Below are 19,196 nucleotides of genomic sequence, written 5' to 3'. Positions count from 1 at the left end.
TTCAAGACATCCCCTCTCCAAAATAATAAAATATTTAATCGATGTCAGGAAGTTTGAATGCTTTCCAGAAGACGTCCATTGATGTCACTATACACGTAGTCATTGGAATAAGTAGCAAATCTCTCAACTCTTTACAAGAGCGTCCACTTGCAGAGCGCACAGTCCAGCATAACATGTAGTGCTGATTTTTTCACCAGTCTTCATCACAGAACCGAATAGTCAAAAATGGAACTCAAAATTCTCCAATGGATTCTCTTTTGTGGATTCCAACCAGGGTCTCCATTACAGGCATTTCGATATCCTCACCTGCAGAGAGAACGACAAAAACATATCCGTTAACATTCGTGCGAAATAAAAGCTTAACCTAAATACCTTCAGGGTGTTTGTTTTTTAACCTGATGACCAAACAGGTGAGTAAGCAAAATCTAAATACGGGCTACTTCCCCGAGGGGTAGATTTTTGGTCAGGAAAACAAAGCAGGATAAAAGTCGCCTCTCCTTTTAAGAAATAACAAAACAAAAGACAAAACATAACCGCCAATAAGCAGTCTGCTGCCTCAGGTCGTCTCAACAGTGTAATAAATACACAATCTAAATAACATTAAACGTTTCAGCGATCATTTTAAATTTTTATTCATTTGTTTTTCCTAATTTTTGTTTTATTTACTCATTTGTTTACCATAGCACTTTTTTTACATTTTTATTTACGTAATACATCCGATTAGCCACAGAGACATCCCACAGCTTTCTGTTTGTTCCAATTTGTAGCCTAATTAGTTCATCAACAAGGCCTTCACACTTGATTTATGTAATATATAAATTTACAATCTCAGCGTCAGATCTGACATGCTAACCACGAAATAGCATATTATTTCAGAAAGCGTATGAAACGAAAATGATAAAATAAAAGTAAAAATAATATATCAGAACTGTGCTTTATTGGTGATTATTTGCCAATTATCACACTGTCGTCGCTGCTCTGGTTTCACTGCCTCAGATATCATTATACCATATTGTCATGAAATAGGGCAAAGAAAACCTAATTTCTGACAGGCCATTTAGAAATTATGCAGGAAAAAATTTTGAAGTATTTAAATTTAAAGTAGTTACTTTTACAGATATGATCACAGTAAAACTGAATTGATAAGGTGTTTGTTTAGTTTTGCAATATTCTCTACTGTAATTTTTGTTGAGCTTTCTGTCGGGATAGCTTTAAGAATTTTATCAGCGCACAAAACATGATTAAAATATGAAATATGTACACACTTATACTGAACGTTATAAATGAGATTTGACAAGATCTGGACTAAATCTGCCAGGGCTGTACTATAATAGCTGTCCAATTCAAGCATTCGACCATGTTTATTATCTTAGCAAAATTTGGAAACAGTATTAAGAAAGTTAAATGGTTTTAACAAAAGTTTTTCGTAATAAGTATTTTACATAGTTTTCACATAATTGCTTTAGTTTTTCTTTTCTTTCAAGAACGATATTGGCGAATGTATTAGGTTACATTTTGTAAGACCGGCATTGGTGAGTGTATATTAGGCTACATTTTGTAAGACCGACATCGGTGAATATATATTAGGCTACATTTTGTAAGACCAACATTGGTGAATGTATATTACGCTACATTTCGTAAGACCGACATTAGTTAATGTAGATTAGGCTTCATTTTGTAAGAACGACATTGATGAATGTGTATTAGGGTACCTTTTACAAGACTCTTACCTCATCGATATATCCTGTGAATCCCTGGAACTGGTCACACTGGGCTCCTATCTTCAGTGAAGCTGATGACGTACTAATGGCCCCTGTGAACATCATTCAAAACGCCAGGATAAGTAGATGTACATGTCTTTGGGAGAGATTTAATACGTTTAGACGCATAAAAGTCGCTAGCCTCTATCACGAGAATGGAAGGCTTGGCCCACATATCCCAAAGGGAAAGCTGAAAAGTCAGTATACGACTTTCGAACTCGCCCCTGTTTCCTAAGGCGCCTCTAACTACACATGCGTGGACCCCCATAATGAAGGCATACGCGATCTCCTTTCACAAATCATCCTAAATGTCATTGTAATGGTAGCCGAAAGACGGGCGTTATTTCTTTTATCCATCACTCAAATGATGATGTCAGGTGACTTGACTTCGGCGTGCTTTACTTATCGCTGAGGGTTAGGCTTGTCGGGTTTGTAGCACGTAAATATTTACTTCCCACTATATAACTCTGCACTGATAGACTAAAATAACAGAAAGAGTTTGGAATATCCTGTTTCTAGCAGGTAATACTGCTACAAATGAAGCATAACTGAAAACAACATACTGCACTCCCATTATATCAGCCGCTCAGTCACTTTTGATTTATTTAATTTATTTATTTGATTGGTGTTTTACGTAGTATTCAAGAATATTTCACTTATACGACGGCGGCCAGTATTATGGTGGGAGGAAACCGGGCAGAGGCTGGGGGAAACCCACGACCAAACGGAGGTTGCTGACAGACCTGCATACGTATGGCCGGAGAGGAAGCCAGCGATAGCCGGGGATGAACTCACAGCGACCGCGTTGATGCAAACACTTCATTCACACAGGGAATGAATGAATGAATGAATGCTTGTGGTTTAACGTCGTACATGTACTTAACAATGTTTCAATCATGTGACGACGATGTGTCATTATGGTGTGTATACGTATGTCTACATGTCTTCTTGTGACAGGGCGAGCCCATGCCGCCAAAGTGCTTCCGCCACTGACGTATCAGGCCAAAGACATTTTAAACTGACGCCCCACCCAGTCACATTATGCTGACATTGGGCCAACCAACTAGTCTTCAGTGCTGAGCGAGAGGAGGCAATAAGTACAAAGTTTTGAGTGGGAAAAAACATATTAAGCGATAAGACGGAAATACACGATAACTTACCAAAAGCAGAAGCCAGATCAGTGTCCGGTCCAACCTCCAGTCGTAAGTTCTTGCCATCGTATATGTAACTGACTTCTCTCCAGCCCTTCAAAACCGTCGTCTGTTGAAAGACAGTTTGTAGTTGAATATTTTTGTGTGTGGTTAACACTACTCCACTAATACGATTTTACAACAGATTTTTTGATTTTACGTGTATTTTAAGTTTAGTGCTATTATGTTCTAGTTGGGTTTGATCTGGCGGGGAGTGACATAAAGTAATAAGTCTTTGCATCTTTGTCGTAAAGCGTACTAAAAAATCATTTAATTTTACAACATATACGTATAAAAAAGAAATGTGGTCTGATGATGTGACGATTCACTTTTAGAAATGCCCACATCTATACTCACCGAAGGTAACAAATTTCCTTGGTTGCCTTTCCCGTCGGTGGTTATAGAACAGTAAGTCCCTTCCCTGTATCGGTCGAAAGCAATGGCGATCGTGGCTGGCTGATCACAGGCACTGTTGGTGATGAGCGCCTCCTGGCGGCTGTCTAAACTTATTGTTGGCAAGGGGTAATACCGGAAGGTAATCCTCAAACGTTTGCCAAACCATGCGTTGCTGTAACTAGGAATACTTAGGTAACTTTTGCCGTCGAATTTGGCGGCACCGCCACCGACAGTACCCTGGGGAGCATTAGTTCGCTCAATCACAGCGCCATGGTTCTGGATAAAGGTGTTCCTTCCAGAGTAATCTTTGAAGTCATTATTCAGAGGCAGGTACACTTCCGGTGTGCACTGTGGTGGGGCTGTAACATATCAGGTGTATCGAATAATCATGTTAATTGATTATAACTGGTAAGCATATTTTTGTACAAACTCTAAGTTTCAGAAAACAGAAAGTTTGAAAATGGACGATACGTTTTTAAGCCAAATAATCAATTCTGTAAATTTACATAATTACATTACTGATTCAGTTACAATTTTTACCTAATGCAAACTTAAATTACTCACTTGTTCTGTTTTTATGAATTTCGTTCTAAAAATAATAGACATTCATGTAATCTTAAACTATGACTCTGATGAGTTATGTCGTAAGTTAAGATAAATGTACATTGGTCTGAGAGAAAATCATTTCCCTGTTGAGTCAGGAAAGCTTTCGTACACCAATCAAATGAATGCATAAATACATCAGTTAGGAATCAATAATTCAAACCTAACAACACACAGATTTTATTCTCGCTCGTAAGATAGTTAAATGTGAATTAATTCCTTACGTGGTGGGGTTGTCTTCATTTTGATGTCACAATCGCAGGTGAAGTTGTTAAACCCCAGTCCAGCTGGACAAAACCTTTGAATAGGGAAGGGGTAGCCCGGAATAGACTCGATGTATTTGTTAGGATCCGAAAAAAGGGCGTACTTGAGGCACACTGGAAAAGTTGAAAACAAGCAATATTAACATCTCTTCTCACCGAAGGGGCCTGCGTGGCTCGGTTGGTTAACGCGCTAGCGCAGCGTAATGCCACAGCAATCTGTCACCAATGTGGTCGCTGTGAGTTCAAGTCCAGCTCATGCTGGTTTCCTCTCCGGCCTTACGTTCGAAGGTCTGTCAGCAACGTGCGGATGGTCGTGGGTTTCCCCCGGGGCTATGCCCGGTTTCCACCCACCATAATGCTGGCCGCCGTCGTATAAGTGAAATATTAAGTACGGCCAATCAAATAAATCAATAAATCTTCTCACCTGTACCAAAGGGGTCCAAATCTCTGTTGTTCTGTAAATTGACTTTGCTATTGTTTTGTTTGAACGTACAATAAGGCTGACGGCTAGTATACGAATAAAAACACAAATATATCTAATACCTCCAGGTGCGTGTGGCTTCATAAAACATTTTATGAGTCACGTAAGTACCGCAGCGTACCAGTATCTTATTGATATTGTTACCTTGCATAGGCGGTCGCTGTGAGTCTTCTTTAAAGTAACGTCTTAAATAGCAGAGTGCACACGTGTCGCAAATGCACAGGTAAATGACATTTACTGAAAAGTGGTAACTCATTCTCTTTTAAAATCCGTCTCAGATCATGTGCATGAATGTGTTTCCCTGATTTTGTCGCATTGGCACCTTGTTATTTTTGGTTTTGATCGACCCATTTTCGACTGAGTAGTATACAATTTGTAGCTTGAATTCAAGAAAACAAGTATCTGCCTATATCGTCCAAGAATCAACCCATGATCTTCAATACCGTAAGTAGGAGTCATTGCCTATTTTTAGTCTTGTGTCTTTCTTTCAGTGAACACTTACATGGAATGAAGTCGTCCTGCTTGCCTTCATCCAGAACACAAGATTGTGCGCATGGGGAGAGTTCACACCTCCTGGTGTCGAGGCTAAAGCTCATACCCAGAGGACAGCATCTAAGTTCTTTTGTCCTGTCGCCATCACACACCCAGTAGGAGTTGCAGTTGGAACGATGAAGGTAATAGCCATAGATGTTGTCAATACAAGGGTCTGCAAACACATGGAAAACCACATTGTTGTTTCAATAAGTCAGTTTCGTGGTCACCTTTAATCATTTGTTCATCTCAGAACATCAGAGATGATTCGTCAAATGTCTGCGCTTGTAACAGATTAAATGGCCTGTTATAATTATCAGTTGTTCTGGTAGATTGATTAGATGCTCCATTAGCTCTGCTTCTCCATATCGTGTCGAATTTGAGAAATGTATCATGAAAAAGCTAGCTTCCAAGGTTTGTGAAAAGTTTTAAATTTAGAAACTGTCATGGCGAAATGGGCTGCAGGGGATTGTGAACTTACCAAGGTCACATTGCACTTGTTTGGGAAAAGTACAAGTAAGCAGTCTCTGATTCCAGAATAATCCTTCCGGACACTCTCTCTCGGTTCCTAAAATAACGCTGCTGGACTTCATTTCACAGTGGTAAAAAGATGTGCAGAATTCTGGATGTTCTTTATATCCAATGCGGTTTTCAAAACGACAGTTGTCCTCACAAGGACCTGATAGAGGGGAGAAGAAACACATTGCAAGTCACACAAATGATAAATATATAGGAATAAAGCACGTGAACAGTAAGGCACCCTGACTTCTTTGAAAATATCAAAATGAAAATATCGGTAGTCCAGTTCTATCTATCATGTAAAATTAACAGATAAGCTTTATGTCCTAATCAACGTTTGTATGAAAAGAAGACAATATTAAACAACAGCGTTTACTCTCTCAAAACTTGTTGTTATACAGACCAACACAATGAAATGTAATTTCCACAATAATTAATTTGAAAGACTTCTTGTCTTTCAGGTTATGTGCATTCTCTTGCATTCCTGTTTATAAAGTTAATAAAATACCAACACGTTTATGTTCAGCTTACCTGGTGGGTTTCTGGGAGGGGGAGTTGTTGTTGTAGTCGTAGTGGGCGGAGGGGTTGTTGTTGTCGTTGTTGGTGCAGGTGTTGTTGTTGTGGTTGTGGTTGGTGCAGGAGTTGTTGTTGTGGTGGTGGTTGTGGTTGGTGCAGGAGTTGTTGTTGTGGTGGTTGTAGTAGTAGTGGTTGGTGTAGGAGTTGTTGTAGTCGTTGTAGTTGTAGTCGTAGTAGTGGTTGTAGTTGTTGTTGTTGTGGTTGTGGGTGGAAGAAGTTCTGAAACAGAAAAGATAAACACAATAGAAAATACCTATTGTACACCAGAAAAAATAAACTGTGGTAAAACTGTGTCAACCTACATCACACGTAATTTCCCCAACATTTTGTTTAGGCACAATTTATTAAAAAGAATAGAAAATAAACTATAAGAGTCCAGATGAATAAGGAAATAGAAAGAATACATTTCATCAGGTACACCACATAGTATTTCAACCCCCGGATGTAAATTTCTGATAGCCACGCGTACAAATCGTGTTCCCTCCATTCAAACTCAATCGCTTGAAGGGCCAAAGGCAAATTGGCGATGTCAATAAGTCCCGTTTTCTTGGTGGTTCATGTAGTATTTTTACTGGTAGTGGCGATCTGTCAGACTATTTCCATTGCTTTTTAACGCAGTCATTTTAACCCGGCTGTGGGGTGACGTATACTGTGATTGATTACTTACCTGGACACAAAACTCCAGTAACATTGATTGTCAGGTTCCTTAAAGTGTTAAAGTCTGGTGTCTCCCAGACTAAGTGATTGGCAGAAGCTATTCCTTCCAGCTCTTTTCGGTCAATGAGAGTGCCCACTCCCACAGCGGCTAAGGTGATGTTACTGTCCTTGGTTTGGGCTGCTTCGTTAATCGTTCTTTCTGAATTCTTGGAGCGTCCATCCGTAATTACGATCGCGGCCTTCTCAACATTGGAGCGGCCGAAGTTAAGTAGCTGTCTGCGAACTTCCTCAATGGCCAAGAAAGTATTTGTACCATCTTTTGGTTGTTCTAACTGATCAATTCTCTGGAAGATAGATTCTTTGTTTCTCATATCAAAGTCGGTGGTGACTTCGATGGACGAACTGAAGACGACTATACCAATGACTATACCGCCGATTTCGTTAAGGTACAGTCCCTCGATAACTTCTTTAACGAAAGCCTTTTCCAACAAGAAATCGTTGTCGGTCAAACTATCCGAGCCGTCAATGGCGAAAAACATGTCGACGGTTCTGTTACATACTGAAAGAGAAAATTGAAATAATGAATAGACATTTTCATTCAACTTATGTGATGGGTGTTCGGGTGAAGGAAAATGATTGGATGATACCATCGACCAGCGAAGAAGATTTCCAAGTGTGACCTACAGGTTACCACGCTGTATTTGGCGGAGGACAAGTGGTCTTCGACGAACAATAGACTGAGCAAGCGACCACATCAGCCTCACTTACCGCATTTTGCCTCCACGAATATAGTTCCTATCCTCTCACTGTAACATCATAACTAAGAATCAAAATCGTAATTTCTCCTAAAAGTCTCCCACTTCCCCGAATATAAAGGATGAAAAATAATTGTAATATGCCAGGTTCATTTAAATTAAAGAGTATAAAAGCACTTACAGATTTCATATTGTTGCGAGGGAAGACTTCGTCCCGGCTCCGTATCGCCTGTCAGGTTAGACCCCGGTTGAGACAACACCGGGGCCGTAAACATTGCCAATATAAAAACAAATCGGGCTACACTATAGTCAGCCATATTGGAATTATCGTAACAGTTACAAATATATTAATCTGGTAAAATCCGCCTCTCCGCGTTCCTCTCCAAAACACCTCGTCGATTTTCTAATATTTCGAATGTAATGAAAGTCACAACTACACTGTTGTCTTCTCTTCAATGTCTTAGCAAATAATCTCCTTCACTCTCATTTATATACTACTCCAGTTCAATTTTTTTTCTTTGCCCCATGCTGTGTGACGTTTCACCAGTTGCCGTGCCCCCCAAAAATATAGCGGATAATTAGAACTAATACATATTCAGGCGCGCTTATTGGCCTATATCCTCGGGATATAACCGGGCGTTATGCAATGTTAAAAGCCAACTGATAGGACGGTCTGGCTGCTACGCTCGTCTTTTGCTGGAGGTAATATTCGCTGGGGCGTGAAGCTGTCAGTGGGCTTCGTGAAAATTCAGTGACGTGTTTTGTGACACGGCCTGGCACGGGCCAATGCCAGTCAGCAAATTCTGCTGGTCTCCACGGTGAATGGACAGGTCAGAGGACCGGGACTAAGGTTCACTTTTACAAACTGATAATTGGAGATTTTCCTGCTGAAATGAACCCTCTTTACGCAGAGGTAAACGTAGCCTCAATGTAGCTAAAAATTTAATTATTCGCATAGTGCAAATTACGAATCATTGCCAAATAACATATTCCATAAAGTGTTTTTTTTAATGAACTTGTGTGAATTTGAATTACTACACACAGTGGAAATAGAGTGAGATAAACAAATATATATATATATATATATATATATATATATATATTATATATATATATATATATATATATATATATATATATATATATATATATATATATATATATATAACCATCGCTTTATGGAAATAAAATGAAAAAGTGAAGTACTGATAAAAAAGTCGCACATGATCAGTGAGTAAACTTCCTAGATAGAGGGAGGATAAAGTACGACTGTTCGGCATAGCCTTTAATATGTTTTTTCAATTATAATTTTTCGCTTTTGTAAATCCGGAAGTGATTATGTTGCTCAGCTATTTATCATTGGAACTGTGTATCGTTGTTAAATACACTAATGTTGTCGTTTTGAAGAAACATCACTTGTCAGTTTTTTTTCCTAAATTGTTTGATGATCTCAGCCTTGGTCATTAATGTATCAGTTTCGAATTCATCTCTAAAGTAGTTGTATTTACTTTGAGGATTTAAGTCAGAGGGTCTATCTGGAGTCCAGTCAACAGTAGGGGGTACTCAAGACAAGCCTTATCTAGTCAGCACTCATAAGAGTGCAACGGTCATTTCTTTGTCCAGAGGTGTTAAAATGTGTAAGACTGAGTTAAATGATCTTATCTGTTGCCCTACAGTCATACTAACATTTGCTGCCACTCCCTTAAAAGTCTAACCAGTAGGTTACTAACACATGTTTTCTGCTGACTTTACCTGGTGTGTTTCTTTAGATATGAGTACGGCAAAGATAAATATCTTTTTTAAAGTGAGCATATTACACGTTCAGTGAACTAATGGCCATTTCCAATCTGTATCACCCGAAGACTTGTACGATACGATAGTGCTTGCTCCTGAGATATATTCGATAAGTAATTCATAGTATTTTGTGTTTTTGTTGATGTCCATTTGAAGCGTTGTGGTAAAGTGAAGTTCGTCCATTATCCAGATTACAAAGGTTTTAAATGTTTCACTTCTCCAACCCATGCGGTGCTTACAGGTTTCACGTGGAGCACATCCTCTGAATAGAACAAAGAGGTTTTAGGTGTAAATCTTGCCCAAACGCAAGCCATGTGGGTTCGAAGTTTAGACGCAGAAGATGATGTTTTGTACTGCCTCAATACAGTGTTGAATTTAGTATTGCTGAATTTCAGCATCACTTGTATGTGACTTTTCAGTTATTTTGTTTTTCTAAAAAAATTAATGTCCAGAGAAACATTTAGGAGAACATAATTGTTAGACAACTCTTTTTTTAAACATAACATACATCTCTCCGACTTCATTTAAATCGGTCAGAATTTTGGAAATTCAGACTCTCTTCCAGAGTGACATGGGAGTGCGTGCACACCCACATATGGGTATATGGGTGATGAGATTTGTAGTAAGGATAGTATATTTCTGTATTTAGGGTGTGGTTTCGATTGGTGCCGGGAAAAAATACCCAGCATGTCAAGGCTGGTATAACAGCCCCAGGCAGGCTGCATATCAGTCTTGACATATATTCCACAAATCAATCTATCAGTGCTTTGGGCAGTTCATTGTGGTCTCGGCAGATGTGATCGATTTACTTTGATACATATCATTAAATTTCCCTCATGAAAATTCCTCGGTTTAATCTACGACTTACAGATATAGAAATCAGTATGATACTGTCCCATTTAACCCTATAACCTGGGCGAACCCGTTCAATTTTTTTTTTACTGTTACCCAGTGATAAAGATTACTTTGAAAGTGGAACAATTCATCACCCTAGGTTAGTCACTTAGAATATTTTAATGTGACAAATATTCCAACTGAAAACGATTCATAATCATTACGCATCAGTCGTGTAAGTGCACTTTCGGCTGTAACAAGAAGTGTGTGATTGACCTTACTGGCTGATATGAGTAAAACGCTGGTTTGCAGCGACTGTCGCCAAAAGAATTTGTGTGTTTCCTGCTGTTACCCACCCATAAGCTTGAGGTTATAAGTGAAAAATTCTCTTGGTTAAACGAATGTTTTAATCTTTACGCTGCAGTTTCTTTAAGAACTTTCAATGAATTTTAATGTCTTTTTCATACTTGCTGTACATGCATATCAAGTTTTAGAGGTACAGTTCATTGGCTCTTGAGAATTAGAAGATGTTTAAAGCTTTTGTTCCAGATCCAATTTTTGCTCCAAACCAAGTGTCCTAGAATTCATTCGTATACGGCTGGAGACGAGATTAAGGTAGGAAGGTTTGGTAAAATCGATAGTATTAATTATTAATATGCTATGCTACAGTCGTGCTTGTGGATTTTTTTCTGCTCTTGCTCATGGCATTGCAAACGTATCTTGACTATTGATCTTAAAGTTATTCAGAATCTTGACCTAAAGAATTTGTATGCGAGGGTACAAATTAAACAGAAACACAAATAAAGATATAAGATCAAACAGAAATAAAGTTGTTCTAGGAATCCATCAATACACAAGATTCTGAAAGATCAAAGTGTGCAAGAGCTGCTTGTTGAGCTTCAGAGAAAATGGGTTATTAGCTCCTATTAATATCATCTTTATTTACAAGAACAATAACTAGCAAGTCTTGTACAGCAATAAAATACTCTTGCAGCCACATATAGGTATTACGTGCTTTTTCACGTGCTCTGGAGGAACCAGGGAAATAATTTCCCCTCATACGTATTTACTGGATTCCCAAAATGCATGGGGTCGGATTCACAGCTCGGGTTATTGTGGGCTGTACTATCAAATTTTTGTTAACCTTATTAATGAGTGCTTTGCAAGAAGTGAAGTCAGTTTGGAAAAAATACTTTCGTGCCACTGGAGATAAAATCACGAGTCAAGTGCATGTGGAGCTAAGCAACACAAGGCGTTTCACTTAAAAACTGAACGCTCAACAACATATATCACATAAAGACTTATTTAAGTGGTATTTCTCTGCTATCTATACTACGATTCCTCACAAAAATTTGGATGACAAAGTTCGCCGTTAATTGTATCGGTCATTGTCGGTGTTCACAAAAGCAAATCATCGCCACATTAATGTCAACACAAAGAAGGCCTTCTTTCCTTCTGCTGTTCATTAAGTTTCAATCCATGAGATAATTCATTGTTCACTGAATGGTTGGAATTTCCAATTAATAACGTCTATCTGAATTCCATTTACCGACAGCTTATAGGTATTCCAGTACCAGTACCAGCTATGCTCTACGTTTGGCAATATACCTGCATGTTTTCATACGAATGCGATTATACTACAGAAAGTATTTTATAAAATACTGTTTTTAAAGCTCCGCATCTTGATGACCGTTTAGCAATAAATAATTGCCATAGTGCTGAGGAGGTGAAGAAAATCGTCCCCTTGTCGTCAGATGTGAAGGAGACAACAGGTCTTAACGGTCTGGTATATTTGAATCCGTACCTCCTCTCCCAAACCAATATGACAACAGAGATAATTTCAGTTTTGAAATTGAAAAGGGTCCAAATTTTGGACACGAATATACCCAACCTGGCCTTGTAGCCTTTGTTAGATCAAAGATTACATCTTTGTTAGATGTAAAATGTGATTATTTCAATCTACGTCAGAAGTTATTTATTTAAAAACTAGTGTGTCAGCGATTCTCAACTGAGCTTCACTCAAAAACATTCCACCCTTGTTGGCAAATATGGAGAAAGTGTTCAGGATCATATCTCTATCTAATTCCGCTTACCCCGAGTCTAGGGGCGGTAGAGGCATTCATGTTTATAGCATCAACATATGGTGAACAAATACTATCATAATGCTGGCCGCCGTCGTATAAGTGAAATAAGCGTAAAACACCAATCAAATAAATAAATATAATTTCTGACATTTCGGCTTTCTCATTGTGCAACTTGTCTGAACTTTTGTCGGCTAGGGAAGCGCCAGTGGCTTTATTTATTTGTGTCTGAGGTTTGTGATATATACACAAGAGTATTTCACTTAAAGAACCGAGGCTAGTATCATGGTCTAAGGAAACCGGGCAAAGCCCGGGGGAACCTACATACGACGGGAGAGGAAGCCAGCATGAGCTTTACTTGAACTCACAGCCACCGCATTGGTGAGAGCCCACAGTAGTTTTATTCCCACCATATAGCTTTCTAAATTTGCTAAATATTTGTATTTTTCTTTATGTTAAAAAAACAAATGAACAGGTAAAATATTCGTGTGTATGGCGAGAACATAAATCAAAAATTCTAGCCACGGTTTAGGTGACATACTTTACGCATGATTTATTAGAAGTACAGGTCATTGAACGGTTACGTATTATTGTTTTAGTCGAGAATTCCTGACTAAAATGCTTAATTCTGTGGTTATATTTTAAACGATGCTCCTTTAGGGTTACGAACTACGTGTAAGTATCACTCCGCCATGGAATCCGATAATAGACAGAAATACTATCACCGGGGTTTAATAACGCGTATCGAAGGAGTAGATCTCATTTGAGGAAATCGGTGTGCCAGTTATTAAAAGATGGTGTGATTACAAGGTCAGGGGTCATGACGCCAAACTCAGGATAAATCGGGCGAATGAATTATGCAGGGGAAGTGTTCCTTCTATCATCGAGGACATCAAGTGGCACAGGTTTCCCCATGTCCTATTTAATTTTTTTGTAATATTCAATTTCCCATGTATGATACCTTTGCTCTGCGCATGTCGGATGGGCTGTGCTCTGATGTTTGCCGCTATGCTGGAGTTGGACATATTCCCACGTTGATCAAGACATGTTCTCCCCAAAGGCAAGGGAAGTTGTAGATTTTCAGGCTCACGTTGTTCGTGAGGTCTTGGTGACAGCCAGTGGTCGAAGAGACTCTAGGCCGTTAGTTTAGTCTAATGTACATTTAAAACTCATTGTGTTCCACCATTATGGTGCGCAAATTTGTCCTTCACACGTGAGAAAATTTACCACGAGCTTGCCAAAGGTCGTCGGTGTATCAAGGGGATCTGGATTTCCTAAGGGCATGAAAATAACGGTTATTGTATAAGGGAAAACTGTTGAGTATGGCTTTAAACAACAGTCAAAGAAATAACTTCAAGCTGAGGCGATTAGTATAAAACCAATGATGTGTGTTCCACTCTCGGCGAAGGGCAGCAGTTTTGTCCGGATTCCTCTAAATATCTACCTCATTTTCCTTGTATAAATGACACGTTTAATTGTGCGGGGAAAAACGATTTAAATACTAAAGTTACACTTTGTTTAATATTATCAGTATTGTAGAAATTACTTAGATACCGGCTTATTTGCCCACAAAAAATTTAAAAATGCCCAGTGGAGATATTTATTTATTTATTTAAATAGTGCTTTACGTCGTACTCAAGAATATTTAACTCATATGACAACGGTTAGCATAACGGTGGGAGAAAACCGGGTAGAGTCTGGAGGAAATTCTCGACCATCTGCAGGCTGCTGCCAGACCTTCCCACGTATGGCCGGGGAGGAAGACAGCATGAGCTGAACTCACAGCGACCGCACTGGTGATACGTTCCTGGGTCATTGCGCCGCACTGGCGCGCTACTCCCCTCGGCCACAAAGCCCCTCCAATGGAGATAAGTAGCATGCTTGTCAAGCTATCACCATCATCACGGTATTCCAGTGACCGTAAATATGTCGACGTAAAATACAACAGTAAACACAAACAAACAAAACAAAATGTATCAATTATTAAACACTCTTTGTGTTTTTCGTTTAGCCGATTTCAGCCACCTGATCAGTACACATTAAGAAACGTCAGGCACTGGAGGTATTGTATATGTTTTTTTCAACATCCATTACATTCTACAAAATGTTATGTTTGCTCGTTCACATTATAATTCAGTGAGTCTTAATTCACATTTGAACCACAAGATCCTGATCCATAGACATCGACCTTTTTGTTGTTGACGAACAAGACTTGATTTTTTGTGACTGACTTTATTAGACTGTCAATAGTTTTTCATTTCTATTCGATTATGATTTCTCGGTTGACTGAAAGAACCTTCATCCGGTCGTAGGCCCCATCTTCCTATCGGAGATTCATGGCGTGTGTTGTACTAAAAACAGCTGAAACACTTCATGTCCTCATGGTTGTTATGGTCAGAAAGACACGCCCCTTTTATGTTCTACCAATACACAATTTAGACACCATTTAGGTCACCAATGACGTAGCATTTTAATATGCATACTCGTTAACATAAAATATATAAAAAAAACTAAAATCATACGAATTGTAACAAACACCCACACGTGTAAACAGGATTGGGGATATCCAGAAAAAAACACAGTGAAAACTGAGGTAAGAACCCTGAAGGTAGCTACTTGTAAATAAACATTAATTACAAACTATCTTTAATGTGGGACAAAGAGTTCGGCTTCAGTGCACAGAAAGAAAAAACAATTAAAAAGCAGACAGAGAGGAGTCACTTGGTGCTTATTGGTGCATAACTTATGTATAGAACAATGTGCGAGTAAGTTTTTAATGTCTACCGAACTAAGTGATGTATCCTAACAAGGGTGAACTTTTTAAAATTTTTTAGACAATCGAAATTTCATTCATTTCTGGATTGTTTGTTTTTAACGTTTAATATACAAGACATTAAAACGCCAGTTTTAGAATATTTTTCATTTACTGTGAGAAACACCACACACTCTGCGTTTTTCAGCATCTTGGAAGTTTTTTTTACGCCTGGCGAAAACAATTTTGTGAAGTTAAGATTACTGTGGTGGGTTCAAGTGATATACTCATCAAATTTAAAAACTCGGTTTTGTAAAGTCATCCTTTTTCAAATTGTTGTTATACCCATCACGTGACTGGGGATGTAAGCTGTTTGGTCACGGTCTGGTCGTCAAAACAATTGTCCTAAAGAGTGAAACATGTGTCGAGTCACGTGATCTGTCCAGCAATCGCCACCATTGCCTGGAGCTGCTTCTCAAAAGAAGACTTACAACGGTCTCAACCCGTCTTAAGGCATAAAATAAACTGTAAACCCGTAAATATGTTCGTAACTTATGTGATTTTTTCATTGAAGAGTTCCAGATTTTTTCCGTAATTAAGTCGTTGAATATGTCGTGGAAGTTGTTCCCGCCGGGGAGATTTAAGACGGGCTATGAGAAACCGAGGTAGTCCGTCGTTAAATACCCTGTGCTGCCCATTAGACACCTTGCGAAAAACTCCACGAACCATTCAAAGTTTATCTAAATTGCTAATGCAGCAAATTAACAAATATGCTAAGACTTACAAATCAACAACCAGATTGTGCAATAGGCCTTGGGCTTCAAGTTGCATCTGCAAAAAGTTGCAGCAGGCGCACGTGCCCTGGGCTGTAATCGTCAGACAATGAACTGTCGAGACGACTCATGTGCAACAGACAGGCATAATTGCCCACCGCATTGGTGAGAGGCTCCTGGGTCATCGCGCCGTGCTGGTATGCTAAGCCCCTCGACCATGGGGGCCCAAATATTTACTCATATGACCTGTTTCTTTGGACTGTGTATTGAGAAGTGTCAAACCAAAAAGTGTGACTCACTCGTCTGACTCATTCTTATCTGCGCCATAAATTTTCGGTAATACTATTATTCTTACAGTTCCCCAGATCATCACAATAATTAGCCGAAGACTTATTATGTTATTATTTCCTTTTTGTTATTCTTTTTGTTCTGTTGGTTGTTGTATTTCTTGTGTCATGCCATGTGTTAGTCAGGACACGCAGGATGTTGAACATCGCAATTAATTTTGATCACATAAGAGTTATCTCCCCTTCTGTTTCATTTTCCATACTCATGTGGCCACAGTTCAGAATTATGTTTTTTTCACATTTACTTAAATGTTAACGTTTCGGCTCGCAGTGTTGTCCTTAATCTGCGAGTGCCGAAAGCTCCGGGCCTGATGACCCTCATTCCCTGACACAGCTCCTCTCAAATTCTTGATAAGGGTTCAAGCAAATAAGGGCAATCATAGCACAGTTCCGTAATTTTCCGAATCAGAAGTATAAAACTTGGTCGAGGCACCCATGAAAGTTATATGGCCTTACGATTGCTTAGTAATAACCTGTCTTCTCGATCAAAAACGAAGCACTGTTTTTAACAGTAAAAATATTTTTACTGAAACTTTCATGTATGTATTTGTATGTGCTGTCAAGGTTTTGTTTTGGTTAACGTTTGTGTTCATATTTAAAACATTAACTTTATAATGTGATCAATTTTGTCATATTAGCAGGTTTAAAATGCGTATTTCTGCCATAGTCTGTCAAGCATCGTTAATAGTACGGCGAACTAATGAACTCACCGTTGAGCAGGTAGCACCTCAAGGAAAAGTTCAAATCTTTGTGGTTGTTTTTTTTTTTTTTTTTTTTAGTCTTTTCTTTGGAAACATACTTTTGTGTAAGTAAAGATATAGGGCGTCTAGCATTAAATAAGTGTTATCATGAATTAGAATGGATAACTGTTAAGGTATGGTATACGTAACTTGTGGCAACTACATGTATGGTCAATGCTGCTTGAAAGCACATGTGACGTCTTTCATTAACATTAACATGTTACGCTTAGCGGAATTATAACCATGATAGTTACATTAGTTATATATTTATTTAATTCACTTGTGCATAATTACGTGCTCAATAATTTTTCAGAAAGTTACATTTGTGATGCAGCGATTTTCCCCACTGTACCATGTCTAATGCAAAAATAAAGACATTTCAGTGTGACTGGAGTAAGCTACCATTTTCACATTTTATGACCTACACATGTCTTCATTGCTTGTTTGGAGCTTTATAAATTGCCTGCATGAAAGTAACTGAAAGGCAAAGCGTGGATCCACTAGAGCACGGCTCGACCCCTAGGCAGTAAAATATAGCCATAAAAATGAACAAAAAATAAAACACATTTATTGCATATAACTGGAGTCGACAAGATATACACACACAGAAAAGTTAAAAGAGTTGTATATCTGAAGTATTTACAGTGTGCATGCATACACACTAAAATAAGAGTTTCGTTAATAAAAACATTTCCTTTGAGTTTCTATATGGTTATACAGTAAATGTCACATGTTCACTGGAGTAAACATTTTTTATATGTTTTCATTTCTCTACACCTAATATAAACAGTCATGTTTATTGGACTGTTTGTGTCTGACTCGAAAATTACTCTCTCAACGTGTAAATGTAATTAGGTTTACCTGAGCTAAATATGTCAAAACATTAACTGTTTTTGAACAGATGGAAATGACTGGAATCTAAAAGGAGAGACCATTTGCCGCACGTAGACATTCGGAGGTTCCTACAAACAGCAACGTCTGCCACTGGGTTCACCGCAAAGTACACTACTTCATCGCCAGGGCACGCATCATTTTGACAAATCCCGCCTATCGCTTTAAACAGCAAGTCTCCTGGAAATGGAGGGACGGAAATTATTACGTCATTCAGAGAAGACACTTGATTTTGATTCATTTGCTTGTTGTTTTCACGCCGTACTCAAGAATATTTCACTTGAACGACGGCGGCCATTATGGTGGGAGGAAGCCGGGCAGGGCCCAGCGGAAACCCACAACTATCCGCAGACCGCTGCAGACCTTCCCACGTACAACGAGGAAGCTTGCATGTGTTGGACTACAGGGTCAATGTGTAACGAGCCCCATCTTTCAATATTGTATTATATATATTTTTTTGTATTTTATCGGGCCAGTGTCTGACCTACATTTTAACCTTTTGTGTACGCTATAGCCTTTAATTCAGTCGAGCGTTCTCGAGGCGTCGGTGTTCATGACTTTCGTGTCATTGTAAATAAGGTATATATTCTGTAAATATGTATCGGCGTTGTAAACATTTTCACAATCAAACCATCCAGAATTTTCTTTAATTTGGTCTCCACATAAGAGCGACGGAGATGTGAAACTCTCAGCCATTTACTCATGCCCACTTGAGAGCAATCATATTTACTATCATCCACTGTGAAGGATTTTGCTGGATTTGGAGATATCGACTTTCACGCCATTCGACATTCGTCATTTCTTCTCCATTTTTTGTACAGTGCACTTTGTCAGCTAGTTTTTCACCACTTGCCAATTTTTGAGGTATTATTTTGGAGCTTGTATCGTTCATTGTCGTTTTGTGCGATTATGTACATTTCATCCCAGTTTACCCTGATTGTGACTTTGTGTATATTTTTAAGTTACACATTCACAGGCTGCTGGGGAATAAACTATCGTCATAGTGTTGTGCCCACTACAGCTTGTCATCCTGTTATCCGTCGATTGAGGAATTCCTCTTGACTGTGAACTCTTTATTTACGTGAACTGACCCACCCTTCGAAACCGGAATATTCAGTCCGGATTTGGACGCTGTCATCCGTAAGGGACTATATACTTTTATATTTATTTGTACTGTTTTGTATGTTGTCATCAGTTGTATTTCTTGTCTATTTTGTTCAAAAGCATGTATTGAACTTATTCAAGCATCTTCG

General features: G+C 38.7%; 1 protein-coding gene across 1 annotated transcript; it reads right to left on the bottom strand.

Moving 5' to 3' along the window:
• Positions 1 to 282: 282 nt before the first annotated feature.
• Positions 283 to 8,048, bottom strand: LOC135477050 (protein PIF-like). The gene is made up of 10 exons (XM_064757202.1): positions 7,913 to 8,048; positions 6,987 to 7,535; positions 6,275 to 6,538; positions 5,706 to 5,903; positions 5,196 to 5,399; positions 4,174 to 4,326; positions 3,308 to 3,705; positions 2,921 to 3,020; positions 1,731 to 1,813; positions 283 to 306 (listed from the first exon to the last, which is right to left on the bottom strand). The coding sequence occupies exons 1-10, from the start codon at positions 8,046 to 8,048 to the stop codon at positions 283 to 285; spliced, it is 2,109 nt and encodes a 702-aa protein (XP_064613272.1).
• Between the last annotated feature and the right edge of the window lie 11,148 nt (positions 8,049 to 19,196).

This window comes from Liolophura sinensis, chromosome 10, assembly GCF_032854445.1.
Source record: "Liolophura sinensis isolate JHLJ2023 chromosome 10, CUHK_Ljap_v2, whole genome shotgun sequence".
NCBI classification, from domain to species: domain Eukaryota; kingdom Metazoa; phylum Mollusca; class Polyplacophora; order Chitonida; family Chitonidae; genus Liolophura; species Liolophura sinensis.
This window is presented reverse-complemented; position numbering and strand designations above follow the sequence as displayed.

Bases quoted from the DNA above. Each gene is read 5' to 3' on its own strand.
- LOC135477050 (XM_064757202.1), bottom strand. From the start codon at position 8,048: ATGGCTGACTATAGTGTAGCCCGATTTGTTTTTATATTGGCAATGTTT. The intron at 3,021-3,307 runs GTGAGTATAGAT...GTCTTTCAACAG, and splicing joins AAGGAAATTTGTTACCTTCG to ACGACGGTTTTGAAGGGCTG. The intron at 1,814-2,920 runs GTAAGTTATCGT...TGATGTTCACAG, and splicing joins TGATCTGGCTTCTGCTTTTG to GGGCCATTAGTACGTCATCA.